Raw genomic sequence first — 22,906 nt, forward strand, 5'->3', positions numbered from 1 at the left:
TTGCATTGGCTTTTGTAGCTGCCGCGTCACACTGTTGGCTCATGTCAAGTTTGTGGTCAACCAAGACTCCTAGATCCTTTTCACATGTACTGCTCTCAAGGTGGACAAGGTTGGATAGTGGAAAATTCATCTTCAACAGGTGCTCTGAGCTCAATGGAATCGGGGGCCATGGTTCCATTCTGCCTTGGCACTATCACTCTCTGAGCCTTCCCTACTTTTTCCGGAAAGGTATGCTATGTATCCAATGGACTCTTCTCCAAATGAAGCTGAACCTGCAGAAGAGGCCTTGAGTTTCTTCCCATCAATAAGGGAAGGTAGAACAGAGAAAAGCATTGTTCAAGATAGCGTTTGTGTCGCCTCCACAAATCCTTAAAAGTTCTTAGAAACATTAACCAAGGACACTGGGTTACTCGAGTGGCAATCTCATTTCTCCTTCTCTTCATGCACTCCACAGTAATATCTAAAGTAGCTTTTAGACTAGGATTATAAAAGGAAAAGCCAACCACAAAGAACACAATCAGGTGGGTCGCCCCCAAAAAGCTAATTGTGTGACCAGCATAATTTGTCACACAATGCCGTAGGTATCATGGCAACAAAGCTAATGGCAGGATGCATATATTTAAATTGCTATTAATTTTCAAAGATCACTCACGCATATTAAAAGATAAACTGACAGCTGCTGAGAAAAACCATCAGAGGGTGACAAGATTTAAAACAGGCCAACCAAATGACTTTCGGGGTAACACGATGATAAATAATGTTTAAAGCACATGTTTCCCCATATAATTACTTTTTTAAAAGCTACCCTAAATTCCGGGAAATTACATGGTTGCATACCCCAAGTATGAATCAGAAATATAATGTAAAAACATTCTGATTTCAAGAAGTGCGGGCGGAGGTAATTGCAGTGAAGCAGCTGATAAACCACGAAGTACTTTCTGCCTCCATCAGATTTCAGTTCCACTTGAGATGTGCAGATTTCAAATAGCTTATGAATACATTGATAAACAAAGAATTGTTCTGAACATCTGTAAGCAAACTATGAAGAGATGTTTCGTACTGAATGAACATCATGAGTTTCACATAATGCTTGCCAAAAAATGTGTATTTGTGTATTGAGTAAAATGCACTGGAAATAGCCCAAACACTTATCCATTGCAAATGCCTTTTCAAATTTGCATCTGTAGGACAATTTACTGTGATGTAAAAATAATTCCCTATCAGAGTACTTATTGGCTTCAGAAATCGGAGCAGGCCGATTGCTCCTTCAGTTCAATGCATCCATCTTGCCACCAGAAAAAGGTGCTGTGCACCAACTATTCTTAAAATCATATATATATATATATATATTTGCTTTCGTAGATTTTCACGGGTACAGGAATGCAGGTTTTGGTGTCCTCGGGTGTCTTCCCGTGTAAAAGTTGGGGTGTCTAGGCGACGTTTCGACGAGGTCTCACTCGTCGAAGACAAGAAGCCGAAAGCACCAGCCTGAAGATGACGAGTGAGACCTCGTCGAAACGTCGCCTAGACACCCCAACTTTTACACGGGAAGACACCCGAGGACACCAAAACCTGCATATATATATATATATATATATATATATATATATATATATATATATATAATAACTCTTTGCTCCTAGTTTCTGCTAATAGCGCATGGCAATCAAAATGGGGTCAATTAATCTTAGAAGGTTTTCAAGTGTGTTGTAGATAAAAAATCTGGGCACGGATTATTTTGCTTTCAGGCAGAGTTTGTGTAAGATGATCACTTTTGTAGTTTCTGATACCAAAACATCGTATTTTTAGAGATATTCTGCGCTAGCCCAAGCCACTCTGTTGCTCCTGATCATGGGTAGGCAAACTAAGGCCTGGGGGCCGGATCCGGCCCAATTGCCTTCTAAATCCAGCCTGCCAATGGTCTGTGAAGAAGCATGTTTTTACATGTGTAATAATAATAATAATAATAATAATAATAATAATAATAATAATTTATTATTTATACCCTGCCCATCTGGCTGGGCTTCCCCAGCAGAATGTGTCCTTTTATTTAAAATGCATCTCTGGGTTATTTGTGGGGCATAGGAATTTGTTAATTCCCTCCCCCCCCCAATATATATATATATATAGTCCGGCCCCCCACAAGGTCTGAGGGACAGTGGACCGGCCCCCTGCTGAAAAGGTTTGCTGATCCCTGCTCCTGATGGCTGAATTACATCACAGCTGTTATGGCACAGAGGCTAGGCCACAACCTTTGCATCCTTTATGTCCGAGAAAAATACAAGTGCACCCAGACTCTAATGCCTTATTTTACAAGCTCCTAGCACACAACCCTCGGATTGCAGAAGAAGTCAAGTTATGCTGAGTCTGCCCATTGGTCCATCTAACTCAGCAGTATCTGACTGGCAGGGACTCTTCATGGTTTTTGACATGAGCCTCTTTTCCAGCTCTACCTGGAGACATCTATGATTGAACCCGGGAACTCCTGCATGCAAAGCTTTCCCCATTTTGCAGTCGTAAAAACACTCCAGTCATTCCAATGACTTCCTGGATTTCCAGGGATCAGCTGGGTTGGCCCCCTTGCATCCACAGGAAACCAAGGACGACGTAGCACCTTGAGATACTGGTCTTCTACTAGCAGATCAAGACCCACAAATGACCGTGCTGTGACTTAAGGTCAATGACAAACCTAGACAGCATCTTAAAAAGCAGAGACATCTCCTTGCCGACAAAGGTTCGTATAGTTAAAGCCATGGTTTTCCCAGTAGTGATGTATGGAAGTGAGAGCTGGACCATAAAGAAGGCTGATCGCCAAAGAATGGATGCTTCCTGAATTATGGTACTGGAGGAGACTCTTGAGAGTCCCATGGGCTGCAAGAAGATCAAACCTATCCATTCTGAAGGAAATCAGCCCTGAGTGCTCACTGGAAGGACAGATCGTGAAGCTGAGGCTCTAATACTTTGGCCACCTCACGAGAAGAAAAGACTCCCTGGAAAAGACCCTGATGTTGGGAAGGATGGAGGGCACAAGGAGAAGGGGACAACAGAGAACGAGATGGTTGAACAGTGTTCTCAAAGCTACCAGCATGAGTTTGACCAAACTGGAAGTGGAAGTGGCAGTGGAAGACAGGAGTGCCTGGCATGCTCTGGTCCATGGGGACACGACTAAACGACTAAATAACAACAAGAAGTGACTTATTGCAAAAGGAAGTTTCCTATCCTTGTAGATTGTATGCAATCCCCAATGCAAAACATCCCCAGGGAATGGGGGTATTTGCTGGGCACATTGCCACAGTTCCCACAATCCCATGTAAGCAGAGCACTAGGCAAAACAAATAAATCTGCGCTTCACTGTCAAAATGGGTTATGGAATTCTCCCTTTTCTTGGCACAAAATCTGGGTTCCTTTGATGGAACACTTGTTTTATTTCTGCTTTTCAGTGGGGAGCGCACAGAGCCCAGCCACAGCTCAGCATTTGAATACTTGGTTTCCATACTGAGGGTCACGGATTCAATTCCTGGCCTGCACCTCCAGCTAAATGGACCTCTTGATATCTGAGCTGACAAAGGCTTTTCTGCCTTAGCAGGCCAGAGTAGGAAGCCCTAGTCTATGTAGAAAGATCAATGTTCTGGGTTGGCGTGAGGCAAGTCTGCAAGCTTATATGCCACTAATCTTCCTTCTATAGATTAGTCTTAACAACCTGTTTGTTTGTGGGAGGGGACTTACATCACAGTGCTTCAGAAAAAGGCTTATAATCCATGAAAAAGTTACAGGTAGGTAGCCGTGTTGGTCTGCCATAGTCAAAACAAAATGAAAGAAAAAAAATTCCTTCCAGTAGCACCTCCTACTGGTTTATCACAAGACAGAGAAACCAGTAGGAGAACACTTCAATCTCCCATGACATTCTATACAAGATCTCAAAGTAGCTGTTCTATTACAAAGGAATTTCAGAAATAGACTGGAAAGAGAAGCTGCTGAATTGCAACTTATTACCAAACTTAAAACCATGGAGAGACCTGGTCTTAACAAAGACATTGGATTCTTATCTCATTATACATGACAAAGCCATTTTTCACCTTCTCACCCCTTGCTTTTTCCTGTAAGACCTATTGCAGTCGTTAAGAGTCGTCAACAGGCTCATCACAGCTATCTGCCAATCACCCATTCCCACCACCCTTCTGAGTAATACCCCTCCCCACCTTCTCACTATATAGAAGGGTTTGGAGACTTCTGTTTCAGTGTATCTGAAGAAGTGTGCATGCACACGAAAGCTCATACCTAGAACTAACTTAGTTGGTCTTTAAGGTGCTACTGGAAGGAATTTTTTTTCTTTCATTTTGTTTTAATCCATGAAAAAGTCAGCCCTACCTGAACAGACCTCTTCATAGGTGGGATTTGGGGTGTGTCCTCCAGCATAGCCCACTTGAGTTGAGTAGACTCCTTTCTGTCGCCAAAATTTCCTCTCAGCACCCCAGAAGCAGCCCATCCCTGTTTGGAACAAAATAGAAAGCATTCTTGTTACAAAAGACTTACAAGGTTTTTGCTTAAAAGAGCATATTCAATGTGCCAAACGACACAGCTAAAAATATAAAACATAAACTATTTAAGAAAAACAAAACAAAACCAAGAACAATAAATTCAAGAAAAGGGAACCCTATCTTCCAATCTGCTGTCAAAAACTCTGTAAAAAATAATAATTAAAAGGAGAAGGGAAAGAAAAAGAAATAATGACTATACATTTAAGAAATTTTTTTATTTTTTTTTTAAAAAAAAGCTCTGTCAAAACTGGTGCCACTATGACAGAGCTCAGATACTTACTGGTGTGCCTGGGCAGATTCCCCAGACTCTGAGTTTTCGTTTAAAAAGAAAATCTCCCTATGGCAGCCATTTATTTTATGCCCCATGGCAGCTATTTTGTGACTGGCACCAATTGTATTCTCCCCCTGCTATAAGACATATCCCAAGGGAAAGACCAGTTGTTGCATGGAGTCATTGGCTGGTATCAGTGGGTCCATTGATATCCTCAGTAGAATAATGCCAACCCCTGCCTGTTCCAGGAGGACCAGGAGGATTTGGAGGGCAGCTGCGTCAAAAGTTTATCAGTAGTACCAATAGGATCACACTTCCCCTATGTAACAAGGAAGAATCGCAGCAGACCTTTTGATCCAATGGGAGGGAAAGGAACTCTTCAATGGTAACCTAATTAGATACCCTCAGTTGTCAGGAACACATACTTTTCTTGAAATAAAATAAAAACCTAATTCTTCCATACTTAGATGACCCATTTCCTTAAAAAAAAAAGGATTTCGAAATGCACAACCTTTAGGGACAAGAATCCCCATCCATGTAAAAGCCTTAGGGTTGGTTAAATGGCAATTGTACATATTTTTACAGCATAATTTTCTTTTAGCTGATTAACAAACTGTCAAAACACAATAATTTGTATTAATGGCAAACATTCATTTAATGTTCTGCTTCCTGGCATCTGCAATCTTTAAAGGTGGCAGAGCAATAATTAACTAAATTAGAGATCATACAGGAATTTGGGAGGGGGGCTCTCTAGGCTAGTCAATTTATGCATGAAAATAATATTCAAAGTGCACACAAAAATGAAATATTTATTCACTGACATGGCTAGCTAGCCATTAAGTCGGAGCTTCAACTCAACAGAATTCCACTAATTTTAACAAGAGCTTCACCAATTCAAATTATCTGCAATTACAAGTTAGCAAATATCTAAATATAAACAGGGCCTGGCCTGAAAATTCTCCCTTTGAAGCTGAATGCTCCAAAGCAAACAACAAATTAAATAGCAGACAGAACGGACCTTGGTACAACAGGCACCATCTTGAATCCATTCACCCTGTAGTCTCCTGCCCTGTGAGTCATTACCTTAAAAAAAAAAAAGCCAACTTAACTAGGGGAAAGGCTTCAAGTGGAAGCAAGGAAAAGTGTCTTTTTTTGTGTCCTTCCTTGAATCAGAAGTCCTACATATCGAAAGTGGGCTTCAGGTGCTCTGTGGTGATATCTACTTCTTAGCTCAGACCTGAGAAAGTGGGGTTTGCTGTTCTTTGTGATCCTTGTGACAGGGAAGGGGTGCCACTTCCTTATGAAATTCATCCCTTCAGATGTCTAGAAGAAACCCAAAAGTTCAACGGCTGTTTGATGGTAGCCAGTAGGTGCTAGCTTCATTAACCATGTTAGAATAAAGACGAGTTACATCCTGAAGCTGAGGCTCCAATACTTTGGCTACCGCATGAGAAGAGAAGACTCCCTGGAAAAGACCCTGATGTTGGGAAAGATGGAGGGCACAAGGAGAAGGGGATGACAGAGGACGAGATGGACAGTGTTCTCGAAGCTACCAGCATGAGTTTGACCAAACTGTGGGAGGCAGTGGAAGACAGGAGTGCCTGGCATGCTCTGGTCCATGGGGTCACAAAGAGTCGGACACGACTAAACGACTAAACAACAACAACAAAATAACTGGAGAAACTTGGATACTCTTCAAACCTAATGGAAGGAACTGTGCACCACCAAGGCCACCTGAGCCTCAAGAACCGGCAAAGGATCCAGAAGTATCCCCACGTTGTGTACCCACTCCTTCAGAGGCAGTGCAAAACCAACAAGAGCAGACAACCTCCCATCCATCTGGTCTAGGAAGCCACCCACTAAGAGTGCCTCCGTCTTATCTGGATTAAGCTTCAGTTTGTTGGCTCTCATCCAGTCCATTGAGGAGGCAAGGCAATGGTCCAGCACATCCACTGCCACACCAGCCGATATAAAAGAGAAGTAGAGCTGTGTGTCATCAGCACATTGCTGACAACCTACTTCAAAACTCTGAATGACCCCATTCACTGGTTTCTTGTAGATGTTAAACAGCATGGGAGATAAAATTGAAGCCTGAGGAACCCCACATTGAAGGCTCCACATCTCCCCCGTCTCTCTCCCAACAGACATCATGATACAGGCCACCAAAGCAGTTTCTATGCCAACACCAGGCCTAAACCTGATTGAAATGGATCAAGAAAATCTGTTTCCTTCAAAAGTGCCTGGATCTGGTCCACAACCACCCTCTCAAGAACCTTGTCCAAGAAGGGGAGGTTGACCACTGGACAATAGTTACTTAGATCTTCCAAATCCAAGGTGGGTTTCTTCAAGAGTGGTCTTATCTCTGCTTCCTTCAAGCAGTCAGGGGACCACCCCCTCTCTCAAGGAGGCATTAATCATCTCCCTGGCCAGCCAGCAATTCCCTCCCTGCCAGTTTTTATCAGCCAAGAGGGGCAAGGGTCCAGTGTGCAAGCGGTTGCCCTGAAAGAAAGAAACATCTTGTCCATATCCTCGAGCCTTACCATCTGAAATTCATCCAACATAACAGGACACCTCTCAATATTCATCGACTTTAACAGTGGAGTCAAGGTCCTGGTGGATGCAAGCAATTTTATCCTCAAAATGCTTTGCAAACAAGTGACAGCCAGCTACCATCAGTTCTGCCACCTCCTTTGGGTCAGACTGTAAAAGGCCCCACACTACCCAGTGTGGCACAATGAGGATGCAATGGAGGCAGCAAAGTATGCCTTCTTTGCTGCCTTCACGGCCACTAGGTAGGCTCAGTGGTGTAGCAGCTCTCATAAGGAGCAATGGCATCTTTGCCTACACCACTGCTGCTGCCTGCCAGCCACTTAATTGAAAAGAATGGTACACCTGAATGCTCAGGATGGTGTTGCTGCCAGCTGGGCAGAAGAGGCAGCTGCTTCCTCTGTCCAATCTCATTTTCTTCTCTTTTAAACGTGCCAGCCATTTTGTGTTATGCTGTGCCCCCATGGCAGCCATTTTGTGCCACATTCCAAGGCATCAACTATGCCAGTGTTTCCCAACCTTGGGCCTCCAGCTGTTTTTGGACTACAACTCCCATCATCCCTAGCTAGCAAGACCAGTGGTCAGGGATGATGGGAATTGTAGTTCAAAAACAGCTGGAGGCCAAAGGTTGGGAAACACTGAACTATGCAACTGGCAACCCAGAGCAGTTTCTCAAAATTCAAAACGGGCCCACTGGCCCCAAAAGTTAAACTTCGACTCCAGATGGGTTTGGGATTTGTTTTTTGCTTTCCATCTTTTATTTTTAGGGCCGGGTTCTACTGGACATCCTGTGGTGCGTTCTTTTCTTTCTCTTTTTGCTTTTCCTGTTTCAAAAGTGTTTCAGGCCAGGTCCTCTCTAGGAGTGAATCACAAGAGCTCTGCTGCCTTCTGCCAATTTCAAAGATTCTTTGAAAGCTCAGTTAACAGAACAAAGCCGTACCCGCCATCAAACGGATTACAAAGGTATGGCCTTCCTTTGATACTTCAGAAACCAACTTCAAACTAAGTCATGTACTCTGGCCGGCTCCTACCTTTGTTGCTGGTTGAAATGTACTAAAAACAAAGAGACAATATAATGACAATCTAAGAATAATTGTACATCCAGAATATTCTGTATCCAGCAATGTATGAAAAGAACTGAACAGAGACTGTGCGGAATTGTATTCTAGGTCACAAAACCATTTGCTTCCCAAACAGTACCAGTCGGAGTACACGCTTGCAAAGCAAGACCTAGCAGGATTGAACCCTCCTGCTCTATGCAGTGTGGTCAGGAGCCGGGCAGAAGACACAGTGCCTCCTTCCCCCACTGTATAGGCTTTTGTAAAATAAAAAAAAAACCAATTAAGTATTAGCTCCACCCCCCCCAATTGATATCGTGCCAGATCCAGGTCAGGTGTTTCCTGGGTCATCCCAGAGGGTAGGAGCAGGTATAGCCCTAGAAACTAACCAATTATATTAGCCATTTATGATTCTCAGTATTCTTTGGTTTATTGGAATTCCCCAGCAATGTCAGGTACTTTCAGCTGGTAAGACAAGATTAGGACCCTCAAACAGGGCTAAAAACAACATGTCAGAATGCCTGGGAAAATAAGCATGTTTAGTTAGCTTTCCCTGGGAAGTTATCACTACCTCTGCAACTGATTAATAGACCGCTGGCCACTGTGGCCATGTCCACAGCCCAGAGAATAGCTTGAAGGTATGTGATTAAATTTGACAGCTGAAGCTCAAGAGAACTGGCCCAAAGCAGGGCCTGGATTCGAAACTACCTAGGAATCATTTGTACACTTTTGCCAGTTCTAGGCAGCATTAGGGAAATTGAAAAGTTCTCCAGACACAACAATATCATGAACATAGAATCCCAGCATCAAAACTGATCATCTACTTCCGAAGAACATGCATCCCACTTGAGTCAATTAATAGACAAAGTGAGGGTTGTGAGTTTTTGTTTTTCAGATCGTGTGACACACTCTGCTCCAAAGGAGGCTGGAGAGTGCAAGCCAAAGAGATGCTGGACTTCCCCGGGTGAATAAAATATAATAATAATAATAATAATAATAATAATAATAATAATAATAATAATTTATTTATATCCCGCCCTCCCCAGCCGAAGCCGGGCTCAGGGCTGGTAACAACAATAAAACAGTACAACAGTACAACACAACACAACTCTAAAATCATTCCTTATAAAATTAATTGAAATTAAACCACTGGCAACCATTGGGCCAGAGCTCCGCGAAGATTGCCGAAGGAGGGAGTCAGGCTGTGCCCTGGCCAAAGGCCTGGTGGAACAGCTCTGTCTTGCAGGCCCTGCAGAAGGATGTCAAGTCCCGCAGGGCCCTAATCTCTTGTGACAGAGTGTTCCACCAGATCGGGGCCACAGCCGAAAAAGCCCTGGCTCTAGTTGAGGCCAGCCTAACCTCTCTGTGGCCTGGGACCTTCAAGATGTTTTTATTTGAAGACCGTAAGTTTCTCTGTGGGACATACCAGGAGAGGCGGTCCCGTAGGTACGAGGGTCCTAGGCCGTATAGGGCTTTAAAGGTTAAAACCAGCACTTTAAACCTGATCCTGTACTCCACCGGGAGCCAGTGCAGCTGGTATAGCACCGGGTGATATATAGTAATGAAGGCAACAGGAATGCATGCTTCGGGGCAGATGAGTCCCAGAGTCAGGGTACTACCACTGAAAAAACTCTGGAATGAATTCAACTAAGTAGTATCCCCAGCAGGAGCCTGCAACGGGGCTTTCCCCACTCCTCCCCTCACACCACCCCCAAAATTGGCTTGGGAGAGTCAGGGGAACCCCCAGAAAAATACACAGGAGGAGGAGAGGGGAGGTCGTTCAGTTGGGCAAGCAGATATGCTTGTACTGACAGAATGTATTTTTAGTGTGATGTTGAATTCCTCCCTCTATCCCCATCATTCTACCCAGACACTCAGGTCCAGCGCCGAGGGCCTTCTGGCAGTTTCCTCACTGCGAGAGGCCTTCTCGGTAGTGGCACCCACCCTGTGGAATGCCCTCCCATCAGATGTCAAAGAGAAGAACAACTACCAGACTTTTAGAAGACATCTGAAGGCAGCCCTGTTTAGGGAAGCTTTTAATGTTTGATGTACTACAGTATTTTAATATTTTGTTGGAAGCTGCCCAGAGTGGCTGGGGAAGCCCAGCCAGATGGGTGGGGTATAAATAATGTTGTTGTTGTTTAGTCGTTTAGTCGTGTCCGACTCTTCGTGACTCCATGGACCAGAGCACACCAGGCACTCCTGTCTTCCATTGCCTCCCACAGTTTGGTCAAACTCATGCTGGTAGCTTTGAGAACACTGTCCCACCATCTTGTCCTCTGTCGTCCCCTTCTCCTTGTGCCCTCCATCTTTCCCAACATCAGGGTCTTTTCCAGGGAGTCTTCTCTTCTCATGAGGTGGCCAAAGTCTTGGAGCCTCAGCTTCACGATCTGTCCTTCCAGTGAGCACTCAGGGCTGATTTCCTTCAGAATGGATGGGTTTGATCTTCTTGCAGTCCATGGGACTCTCAAGAGTCTCCTCCTGCACCATAATTCAAAAGCATCAATTCTTCGGCGAGGTATAAATAATAAATTATTATTATTATTATTATTATTATTATTATTGCTATCTGCAGTCACCACCCTTCCTAACCTCAAACGGCAAGAGCACCTAGAGAAGAGTGCCCAATAAAGATCTTATTTTCCAGGCAGGTTCAAAATCAAAGGGGGTGGGAACAGATACACTGAAGTGCCTGGTATGGGGTGGGGGAGAGAGTAACACCATTCTACCGTTCTGTGGAATGAAATAAAGGAAAGGCTGCTCTAGAACTCAGCAGCAGGCAAAAGATCCCAGAAGTCAAAGAGAGTGAGCCATGAGCCCACAGGGATGGAGTTTGAGTTCTACCAGATCTTAGAGTTCTTTATAGAATTGTCGAGTTGGAAAGGGCCGAGAGGCCAGCTACTCCAACCAAATACCAAATCTATAAGCATCCACTCAACAGACTCCTCACAAGTCACCATAAAGCATGAATGCACAAGCAAAGTTCACCCAACCAGCCACATCCTGTGGGCAACAAGGAACTTTGCTCCCTGCCTCAGGCTGCAAAAACATGAGGGGAGGAAATAAGAAGGCGCCAATTCTAGAAAAGAAGCATGGAGACCTCCAGGTACGCAAATACATGTTTTATTCAGCCCAGCGAAGCCTGGGGTTCAACGAAACATACTACTGTGCATCTTGAGCTCTCTTCCTTTTTCTCCCCAAACACCTGGAAAGTAATCGGCTGGTGAACTGCAGCAAAGCCCAGTGTGCCAGAGGCCAGGTGTCCTCAGGGAACAAGTACCTTGGAATGACATGAAGGCTGCGCATTTCAGAGAAATGTTCCACATACACTGTATGTACATAAAGGTAAAGGGACCCCTGACCATTAGGTCCAGTCGTGGCTGACTCTGGGGTTGCGGTGCTCATCTCACTTTATTGGCCGAGGGAGCTGGCATACAGCTTCCGGGTCATGTGGCCAGCATGACTAAGCCGCTTCTGGCGAACCAGAGCAGCGCACGGAAACGCCATTTACCTTCCCGACAGAGCAGTACCTATTTATCTACTTGCACTTTGATGTGCTTTTGAACTGCTAGGTTGGCAGGAGCAGGGACTGAGCGACGGGAGCGCACCCCGTCGCGGGGATTCGAACCGCCGACCTTCTGACTGGCAAGTCCTAGGCTCTGTGGTTTAACCCACAGCGCCACCCGCGTCCCCTGTATGTACATACATGCACACATATAGACATAGAAAGATATGGCCCACTGTCTCAGACTGTGATCTGATCAGCCAATCATTTCCAAGGGCAATATTATTGGGGCACACCAATACCACACAGCATACCCCACCCCTTAGTTATGGAAGTCCCTTCTGCAGCAGAGGAACAGAAATGACAAGATATACAACATATATGTTTATCTAACTCTGCACTGAACCCAAGCAGGTGGTCTGTTCCTACAACTACTCCAGGGAGAATATTTTAAGAATTTTACACTTCCAGAAAGAATGCTATGCTTCTGAAAAGAGTATTCTGCAGATCAAAAAGTCTCCTTTGAAAAGCAATTTGCACTGACATCAAACTCAACGTGCATTGAGACGGATAAAGAAGATACAAGCTGAGCAGATGAAAAATAAAACATAAACTGCAAAATGTCAGAATGAAAAATACAAATTATGGTACCTTGGGGAAAAGACCATGAAAGAGAGCATAAACAGGACCTACACATACACTCAAGAGTTTACAGTTGCATTGCCTTTTTCTTCAAGAACAAAAATCAGAGAGAAAGCATAAAAAGATAAATATGTGATCCTTTGAAATAAGAGAATGCTAATGCAACCTTAATCAAGGACAGTTTCCCGTATTATTCCCGTATTACAGTGTACTTCAAAAATGTCCTTGGTAATGTCACAGTAACTGCAGATGTTTTGAAGGAATCTAGAGCCCAATTCCGTTGCTTCTCCATGCCTCGTGTAACAATTTGCCTAGTTTAAAAGGTGAAATGGAACGTTTTCAATCCAAAAAAATTACTCTCAATTTGTTTTCCAGTGCAAATGATTATAAGTATAATAAACTGAAAAAGAATTAAGTTTAAAGTATTTAGAAGATGCAACTGTTCTAAAAAACGAGAAAGCATTGTTTGGTTAGGGAGCTGTGCATGAGCATCAGTGAGCATATATATTGAAATGTCTCCTGAACTTTTAATCCTTTTATCTATACCAGTGATTACTTCTTTTTTTAATCAATGATTCTCAACTGAATGTTCAGAGAGGTCCTGGTTGCTCCCAAATTCCAAACCAAAATATATGAACTCGTAACACTCAAAAGCAGAAGGAAGGACTTGTAACTGAGCAATTTATAAGAAGTAAAATCAATAAAAATGTAGGGCTGTATTCACTGTAGGGCTGCATTCACATGTCACATTTAAACCATTGTGTGCTCATTGCCCAAAAGTCCTCCTCCACACTAGGAGCAACAAATCACAAGCCTTGGCTTGTTGTGTCATCTAAACATGAGCTCATGGTTTGTTTCTCTCAAAAACCAACCAACCAACCAACCAACCAACCATGAATGATAGCCAAGGTTGCAAGGTTTGCCACATTTGGATTCAAGTCCCTGCTCAGCCTTGAAGCTCACTCAGTCATCTTGAATGAGCCACCAAGGAGTAGGGAATACTAACAACAACCAAGTGGAATAATAATTGTAAATAATTTTATACAGCACACACAAAGAGCTGCACTGATAGTCAATATTATTAATAATAGAAAAACTTACCAAATATTGCCATTTGTGTTCCCTCTGGAAAAGGTTCGACCATGCTGTTTCCATTCACATGGTGTTTATCTAAGAAAGAAGGAAAAAGCTACCTGTCAGGTAAGAAAATGTATCATGGGAACAAGCCCCTAAAACATATTTATATCTTCGATACCTCAACTAGCATGGGTTAATGCTAAATCCTTTATTCGTAGCAATGATGATAAAGGCAATTGTCAAACGGCACTTCTTGTAGAGAAAACTTTTTAAAATTGCCTGAAACTAAAAGATTCTGCTTTTCAGGTTTGTTTGTTTGTTTGTTTGTTTGTTTGTTTGTTTTGGGGGGGTTATGTATCATGTATATGTGGGACGCAGGTGGCGCTGTGGGTTAAAACCACAGAACCTAGGACTTGCTGATCAGAAGGTCGGCGGTTCGAATCCCTGCAACGGGGTGAGCTCCCGTTGTTCGGTCCCTGCTCCTGCCAACCTAGCAGTTTGAAAGCACGTCAAAGTGCAAGTAGATAAATAGGTACCACTCTGGCGGGAAGGTAAACAGCATTTCCATGAGCTGCTCTGGTTCACCAGAAGCGGCTTAGTCATGCTGGCCACATGACCCGGAAGCTGTACGCTGGCTCCCTCGGCCAGTAAAGCAAGATGAGTGCCGCAACCCCAGAGTCATTCGTGACTGGACCTATCAGTCAGGGGTCCCTTTACCTTTACCTTTATCATGTATATGTACCTATATGGTATAGTTTGCCAGGCAACAGCATCCCTGAACACACTTGCTCCATAGCCAGGAAGCCCACCTGCCACCTGGATCACTAATGTGAGCTAAACTCCTGAAAACAGAATAGACTGGGGTCTGGGTCTGCTCCCCTCAGTATCCTGTCCCTAGGTGTGACAGTATTGGAGGGCCTGTTATATTCTTCATGTAGCTTACTTGGTCACCTTGCCTCTGTAACACCCATAACATTTGAATTGGGGTCCTTAAATCTAGAAGACCTGCTGTAAATAAAAATTGTTGTGTGTGAACAAACATAAAAAAACCTCTTGCTTACTGCAAATGGCAATTCCTTATGTCATTTTTTTTAATGTGCTTCCAGGAGGAAGGGGTGGGGACACCAAAGACAGTAGTGGGGTGGGAGAGCTGAAAATAATGTCAATACGTATATTTCACATCTGGCAACCAGTGAGCCCCTTTGGTTTCCGATAGCACATGGGTAGACAAGTCTATAAAGCCTGGGACACAAATTTTCACGGCCCTTTAGCGACTTGTTGTTGTTGTTTAGTTGTTTAGTCGTTTAGTCGTGTCCGACTCTTCGTGGCCCCATGGACCAGAGCATGCCAGGCATTCCTGTCTTCCACTGCCTCCCACAGTTTGGTCAAACTCATGCTGGTAGCTCCGAGAACACTATCCAACCATCTCGTCCTCTGTAATCCCCTTCTCCTTGTGCCCTCCATCTTTCCCGACCTTGTTGGCAAGGTGATGTCTCTGCTTTTACCGGAAGTACTGCATTTAGTGTTAACTCTGGATGTGTATACTTGATTCTGACCAAATTAAGCCTCCTGGTGTACATTTTGCTCTAGGAGGCATAGTTTGGTCAAAATCAAGTCTACACTTCCAGGCATTTGGCACAGAGAATTTTATCCATGCCTATTCTCTCATGAGGGCGTTCTGCGGTGGGCATTACCTTCAAGGCCACAGGAAGGTAACACCTAGGGGTTGGTTGTCATGGCCTAAAAGACCCAGCTCTTTATTTTCATGAGAGCTCAATAATTTTAGCTTGAACTGTTAATGTCTCCACCACATATAATCAATAATGGTTACTTTGTTAGATACTTGTTATTTATAGCTAATAGGCTTTTAAAATACTTGCTTTCAATTATGCCTGTGTGAAAAAGAAATTCACTTCTGTATTTTATTTCAATACCGATTTATTGTGCTGTTGTTACACACGGGTCTAAAGAAAATATAGAGCTCCATTAATTTTCTTAAACAACCTCCCATTATGTCAGAGATCTAAAAAACCTTTACAGCAATATCTGCAACAGTGCCCAGACATTTTAACGTCAAATTCCATTGGCTTTGATGAGACCACACCAATGCAATTAGCATGCAATCCTGCGGGAACTTTTGCAAAAAACAAAAAATTGACCAGCAATGGTCATGAGGCAAAGCCAAGCAGGTTCCAATAAAACGAGCATTTTAGGGAAACAGTACATATAAAATTGAAGTACATAATGTACGTAATTTTCATGTGTCAGAACAGGATGCTGTACTAATGGTCCCTGGTCTGATCCAGCAGAGCTTTCCTTCCGTTCTTAAAGTCTGCAAAATTAACTAGAACAGGCTTAAGCTGCTCCATCTGTACACTTGGAAGAAGCAGAAGATCACCCTCCCGAAAGAAGAGCAGGAGAAGTATATGGGAAGCATGAAGAAGAAAGAATGAGGGAAAGGCCAGACCTCAATGATAGAGCATTTGCTTTTTCCGCAGAAGGTCCCAGGTTCAATCCCCGGAATCTCCAGGAAGGGCTGGGAATATCCCCTCTTTTAAACTGCAGAGAAGCCACAGCAAGTCCATGCAGGCAATACAGTGTTACCTTGGTTCTCAAATGCCTTGGTACTCAAAAAACATGGAACCCAAACACTGCAAACCCAGAAGGAAATGTTCCGGTGTGCAAACTTTTTTTTGAAGCCGAACGTGCTCCGTTTTGAGTGCCACGCTTCCGTTTTGAGTGCCATGCTTCCGATTTGAGTGCCACGCTTCCAATTTGAGTGCCACACTTCCGTTTTGAGTGCCACACTTCCAATTTGAGTGCCACACTTCCGTTTTGAGTGCCACACTTCTATTTTGAGTGTTATGCTGAGGTCTGTCTGTTTTTGTATTTATTTTGCAGTTTTGTTTTTGCAGCTCTTTTTTTTTTCTTTTTACGACTGTGTGGAACCCAGTTCAGCTACTGATTGATTGATTGATTGATTGTGTGACTGCAGTACAATGTTTACTGCTTTCATTTTATGGATCAATGGTCTTGTTAGATAGTAAAATTCAAGTTAAATTGCTGTTTTAGGGGTTGTTTTTAAAAGTCTGGAACAGATTAATCCATTTTGCATTACTTTCTATGGGAAAGCGCGCCTTGGTTTGGGAACACTTTGGTTTTGGAAGGGATTAAGTTTGAGAACCAAGGTACTGTGATAGATGGACCAATGCTCTATCTCTCTATAAAGCAGCTTACAATGTTCCCAGGATATGGACTGTCTGTTCCATTTATTCCTTGCAAGTTTAAAATGCCCAAATGTTTAAGTTCTAAACTAAAAAGAAAAGCACTACAGTAGGAAACGAGTAAATTCCTTGTTTCTGAGAGTTGCATGGCTTAAGGGGGAAGGAAGAAGCCCTGCCAATCTGAGATGCAGCAATAAATCACAAGTGCCAGGAAAGACAATAGGATTGCAATGGGATTACGCTGGAGGAAGTTTATTCCACCTGATTTCCAGCCCATTCCCAGACTTACCCCTTAACTCCCACTCTTTGTAACAACCCTTCACTGCTGTGAATAAGCATCAGGAAATATCTGGAAGCCAGTGGTTTGCATTTCACACTTGCATACAAGATACTAACCAGAAAGAGATGGAAATAATGTATTTAATTTAAAAGTGGGTATTTGTCACTGTGATTTTCTCTTTCAGTATCTTATAAGTGAAACGTCTAATAATGTCAGCAGGTGGGGGGCGGAGAGACAGAGACAGAGAGAAAGAGAGATATTGTGTCCATTTGCTAATGCTGCTTTCCACTCAAATGTTCCTCTTCAACAGCAGAAGAGTTCGCTCTCATTGTCACGATTGAAAGAACTTGCTCAACTAGCTTCGCTGGGGGTTTGCATCTTTGATTCTCAAGCATCAGCTCTTCGTGCTCCACAGCAAACAAAGCTTGTTACTCAAGGGAATTTGAGAAGATTGCAAGAGGGTGGGTGTTTTCAGTGCTGTTTACTTATTTTCTTTTATAAACTGAGCCTAAATTAGTTGTTTGTCTCCTGGCCCACTTTAAACTTTCTGCAAGGTCAGGCCAGCATATCAGGCAAACACAGCGTTTGCCCCAATGCTACAATACCTTCCCCGATGTCTTGTCTGCCTTTTAAATCCCCAATTGCACCCTTTGCTATACACAGTTGTGCAGGATACTGATAGTTCTCATGTTCCAAATGGCAAGCTATTTAATCTTAACTCCTAGCAAAAGCGCTTTAGGCTCCTGCTTCTTAATCTCCTGTTCCAAACACCACTGCCACTGAACCCAGTCTCTCTCCTAAGATCTCTGGCAGCAGTACAATTCCCAGCTCCATGGCTTTCAAGGCTGAATGGTGTGATAGGAATTTTGAGGTCTTAGATATATGGTAATGTTCATAAGTGTACCAACCAAGCACGTACATAGATCAGCACAGGAAGACCAACCTGGAACCATTTTGATTCCTAAACTGAGCAAGTGTTTCCTCTGCAAGGTCAAAGTGGGAAACCTCCCCATTGTCTCTTTCCTCACAAATCCTGTCTTAAGGGCACATTTAAGATATGAATAAGGTGTGCGCCTGTGACCTGGCCCAGGAACTAAGTATTTATCACTACAAAAGACTGGCCAGACTCCCCAGGCAATCTAATCAAGTAACCTGCCAGACAGGAGATAAACAATGACAGGAGAAAAACAACATTCACATTTCTGTTTTAGACTGCCTTTTCTGTGATGTATGTATGATGTTTCTAGGGGTGGTCTTGATCTACAGGGTGGCAATTTCAAAAGTCTTTATAAGGCCTTGCACGCCATTGTTCTGGGTCCTCCTCCTCTCCTGCATGTGAGGGGAGTACCCTGTTGCAACAGATCAATAAAGATCAGGCTTACTAGCTGCTTTGCTTCTCAATATTCTCTGGTTGGCCTCTGTTATTTTCTCCTACCGATAGGGAACCTATGAGAGGACTCTATACGGGCTCTTGGATACCCCATAAGGGAAAACGGGCGGTTTTTGTTTACAACAGTGGCACTTGCCAAGAGACTAGCAAAAGAAAAGCCCGTATCCTTGAAGAGTAGCCCCCACCACATACCCTCAAATACTGCTTTTCATCTGGCTGGATGTGAGCTTTGTGAAAAACAATATGGCTCCAAGTTATACTGGGAACAAATTATTTTCACTTATTAAAATTGACACTGACAAAGGGCACAGTGGTGGCTTAAAATAGTTCCAGCAATGTTTTCATGCAGTTGATGTATCACGATGTGACACCCCACATTCAACTGCATCCATTATATCAAGCGGCATTACTGTCTGCACACTGATTGATGCTACAAAATATGATGTGTTTCAGTACAATATTCAGTACAATATGTCAGCAAATAATGATCTTAAACTGGGGCAAAATTCCTTTAGGTAGGATTTGGGAATTATTATTTTTCTCTTTAAAAAAAGTAAAAAGACTGGCGAGGCATTCATAAGAAAAAGAGATTCAGGTAGGTAGCCATGTTGGTCTGACGCAGTCGAAATAAAAATAAATAAAATTTAAAAATTGTCCAGTAGCACCTTACTTTGGCCACCTCATGAGAAGAGAAGACTCCCTGGGAAAGACCCTGATGCTGGGAAAGATGGAGGGCACAAGGAGAAGGGGATGGCAGAGGACGAGATGGTTGGACAGTGTTCTCGAAGCTACCAGCATGAGTTTGACCAAACTGCGGGAGGCAGTGGAAGAGAGGAGTGCCTGGTCCATGGGGGTCACAAAGAGTTGGACACGTCTAAACAACAACAGCGCCTTATAAACCAACTAAGTTTGTTCTGGTATAAGCTGAGTATAAGTATCTGAAGTAGTGTGCATGCGCACGGAAGCTTATACCAGAACAAACTGAGTTGGTCTATAAGGTGCTATTGGACAATTTTTTATTTTGTTTTTTATTTTTATAAGCAAAACAGCTTATAAAACAGCTTGTACCATTACTGCCAGGAAAAGGAAAGGCAGAATAAAAACATTTCTCTGAAATTAAGGATATTTACATAGGATTGTGGTTCATGGGTTTAGACCGCAGATAGTAAGCAAATCAGTCTCCACACCCACAAGAACCTAGCTCACTGTTCTTCTCTTTATATACATTCGTCAGTGCTCGTTCCCCTTCTCCATTCCCATTCTCTTGTTCCCTCTGCTTTACCCTGAGATTTGCAAGCTGTTCCCTGAATTCAATTATTCTCAGGACAGTGGATAGAACAGACAACTGAAGACAGTGAATACGAGCAGACACATGAGAACTTCACTGTGCATGCCACTGCGCTGAGCGTTAGTAGCTCATCACCCAAACAATTGCCCAAGGCCCCAAGCGCAATCACTTGCATCCCTCAAAAACCAGATGGGCCTCTGGTTTTCTCCAGTAGGACTGCTGTTATGGTGAACCGGGACCCACTACCACAGCCTGACCTACAGTGGGTCACACGCATAAACTTATACGGGAACAAATTAAAGAAGCAGGTCACCAAATACACATTTGGCTTCAAAGGGGGTCCTGCGTCTGAAAAGGGTGAACACTTCAGATATAAGATAAAGAACACGGGACAACCCTTTCACATGTATTATTGGGTCGCTGAGATCCAGATTTCCCACCTCCTACACCAAATCAATGACCATGCGATATTTCAAGAGGTAAAACATAAAGAGCCACCTGCATGCAAACAAAAAAAATCCCAAAATCCAGGACATTTGCTTTAAAATGCAAAAATTCCCACTGGATGGGCTTGTAGGACGCGGACACGTCCAGGAATTCCCAAACTTTAAGACAGAAATAAGGAGCATGAAAAGGTAGAAATACTTTGCACTGCAGTATCTGTTCAAGACATGAAAAACTTCTACTCACTGGATATGGCATCAGAATCATAAAGGGAAAGGATCCTTTGGGTCATATATAAACCATTCACTGAATGAACTAAGTGGGAGGCACTGTATTAATCACACAAATGAATGATTTCCTGAGTGTGGACTATCCACTTGGTTGTGAATTACTGAATTGCAATGGAACGTTACAGATTACAGATACATGAAGAGGGAGGAGGATAAAGTGAGGCACATCTGTATAGAAGCTTCTTCCAAATATAACTTGCTCAGTGTGAAGAGCCACTATAGGACCAGCCAGCCTCCTACTGGTTCCTCAAGTTACCTGGTGCTGCTTTTTCTGGCCATTACATAGCTGGTAGTGCAGCACAGCAAACTAGAGATCATTAAGTCCCTCTACTTGAAAGCTGTCCCAGTAGTGGACAAGTAGGGCCTGATCACCTCATCGGTCTCCTAAGAAATCTCTATGTAGGACAAGAAGCTACAGTTAGAACTGGATATGGAACAAATGATTGGTTCAAAATTGGGAAAGGAGTACAACAAGGCAGTATATTATCTTCCTGCTTATTTAACTTATATGCAGAATTCATCATGCGAAAGGCTGGGCTGGATGAATCCCAGAAGAAACATCAACAAGTTCAGATATGGAGATGACACAACTTTGATTGCAGAAAGTGAGGAGAAAATAAAGAACCTCTTAATGAGGGTGAAAGAGGAAAGCGCAAAATATGGTCTGAAGCTCATCATCAAAAAAAAACTAAGATCATGGCCACTGGTCCCATCACCTCCTGGCAAATAGAAGGGGAAGAAATGGAGGCACTAAGAGATTCTACTTTCTTGAGCTCCATGATCACTGCAAATGGTGACAGCAGCCACAAAATTAAAAGACACCTGCTTCTTGGGACAAAAGCAATGACAAACCTAGACAGCATCTTAAAAAGCAGAGACTTCACCTTGCCGACAAAGGTCTGTATAGTTTGTTGTAAATAAAAATATGCCCTTTTCCCTTATGGGGTATCCAAGAGCCCATATAGAGTCCTTACATAGGTTCCCTAATGGTAGGAGAAAATAACAGAGGCCAACCAGAGAATATTGAGAAGCAAAGCAGCTAGTAAGCTTGATCTTTATTGATCTGTTGCAACAGGGTACTCCCCTCACACGCAGGAGAGGAGGAGGACCCAGAACAATGGCGTGCAAGACCTTATAAAGACTTTTGAAATTCCCATCCTCTAGATCAAGACCACCCCCAGAAACATTATGCATTCATCACAGAAGGGGTGTAACCTAAGACCACCCCTCAGATACATCCCACCTACATCACAGAAATTTAAATGTTGTTTTTCTCTTGTCCTTGTTTATCTCCTGTCTGGCAGGTTACTTGATTGGATTTCCTGGGGAGCCTGGCCATTCTTTTGTAGTGGTAAAATACTTATTTCCTGGGCCAGGTCACAGGCTCAGACCTTTATTCAAACACAGATTAAGACAGGATTTGTGAAGGAAGAGACAATGGGGAGGCTTTTCAATTTTGACCATGCAGAGAAACATTTGCTCAGTTTAGGAATCAAAATGGTTCCAGGTTGGCTTTCCTGTGCTGATCTATGTACATGTGGTTGTGAACGTTGCCATATATCTAAGACCATAAAATTCCTATCACAAGTTAAATCTATGGTTTTCCCAGTGGTGATGTATGGAAGTGAGAGCTGGACCATAAAGAAGGCTGATTGCCAAAGAATTGATGCTTTTGAATTCTGGTGCTGGAGGAGACTCTTGAGAGTCCCATGGACTGCAAGAAGATCCAACCTCTCCGTTCTGAAGGAAATCAGCCCTGAGTGCTCACTGGAAGGACAGATCCTGAAGCTGAGGCTCCAAGACTTTGGCCACCTCAGGAGAAGAAAAGACAAAGCCACAGAAAGGGGCCTGTGCACACTCCTGACCCTTGGAGGCTGAAAATTGGGAAGCATCAGAGCTACAATTACTGCTTTCTCCTGACATGGAAACAGCAAAATACTATTCATTAAGGAAGGAGTTCGAAATCATTAAACTAGCAATGCTAAAATGTAGAATACTAGTTCATTGTACTCCCTCTTGCTTGCTTCCTTGCCATGTTGCTTAATGGGCCATAAAGGAAAAGTTAAAATTTCCAGAGCCACAATCCATGAATGCTACATTAACGTTGTTCAAAGAGTCTGAAATTTCACTTTCTAAAATACTTATTGCAGTAGCTTGTAACAATTGCTGTCAATAGCGTTTTAACTGACACCACTTTCAAGCAAAGTTCCATAAAATCTGCCTAAGCTAAAGCATGTGATATGAAATGAATCTCAATATACAAATGGGAGGATTTAAAGAATTTGGATGTTAGGATGACGGAAGACTCCCTTCGGTTGCAGCACATGAGTAAAACAGAAGCCATTGTCCAAA

General features: G+C 43.1%; 1 protein-coding gene across 4 annotated transcripts in view; it reads right to left on the minus strand.

Moving 5' to 3' along the window:
• The window catches only part of MSRA (methionine sulfoxide reductase A), a 203,590-nt gene that overhangs the window by 113,643 nt on the left and 67,041 nt on the right, over nucleotides 1–22,906 (minus strand). For 3 of the 4 annotated variants that reach the window (XM_081855015.1, XM_081855014.1, XM_081855017.1), the window contains 2 exons: nucleotides 13,663–13,731; nucleotides 4,369–4,488 (listed from right to left, as the gene is read on the minus strand). In XM_081855015.1, coding sequence (XP_081711141.1) covers nucleotides 4,369–4,488; nucleotides 13,663–13,731 — 189 coding nt within the window. The remainder of the gene's footprint in view (nucleotides 1–4,368; nucleotides 4,489–13,662; nucleotides 13,732–22,906) is intronic. The other variant, XM_081855016.1, reaches the window with a different exon arrangement.

The sequence above is a fragment of the Podarcis erhardii genome, assembly GCF_964252035.2.
Source record: "Podarcis erhardii genome assembly, chromosome: 3".
In the NCBI taxonomy this organism is placed as follows: domain Eukaryota; kingdom Metazoa; phylum Chordata; class Lepidosauria; order Squamata; family Lacertidae; genus Podarcis; species Podarcis erhardii.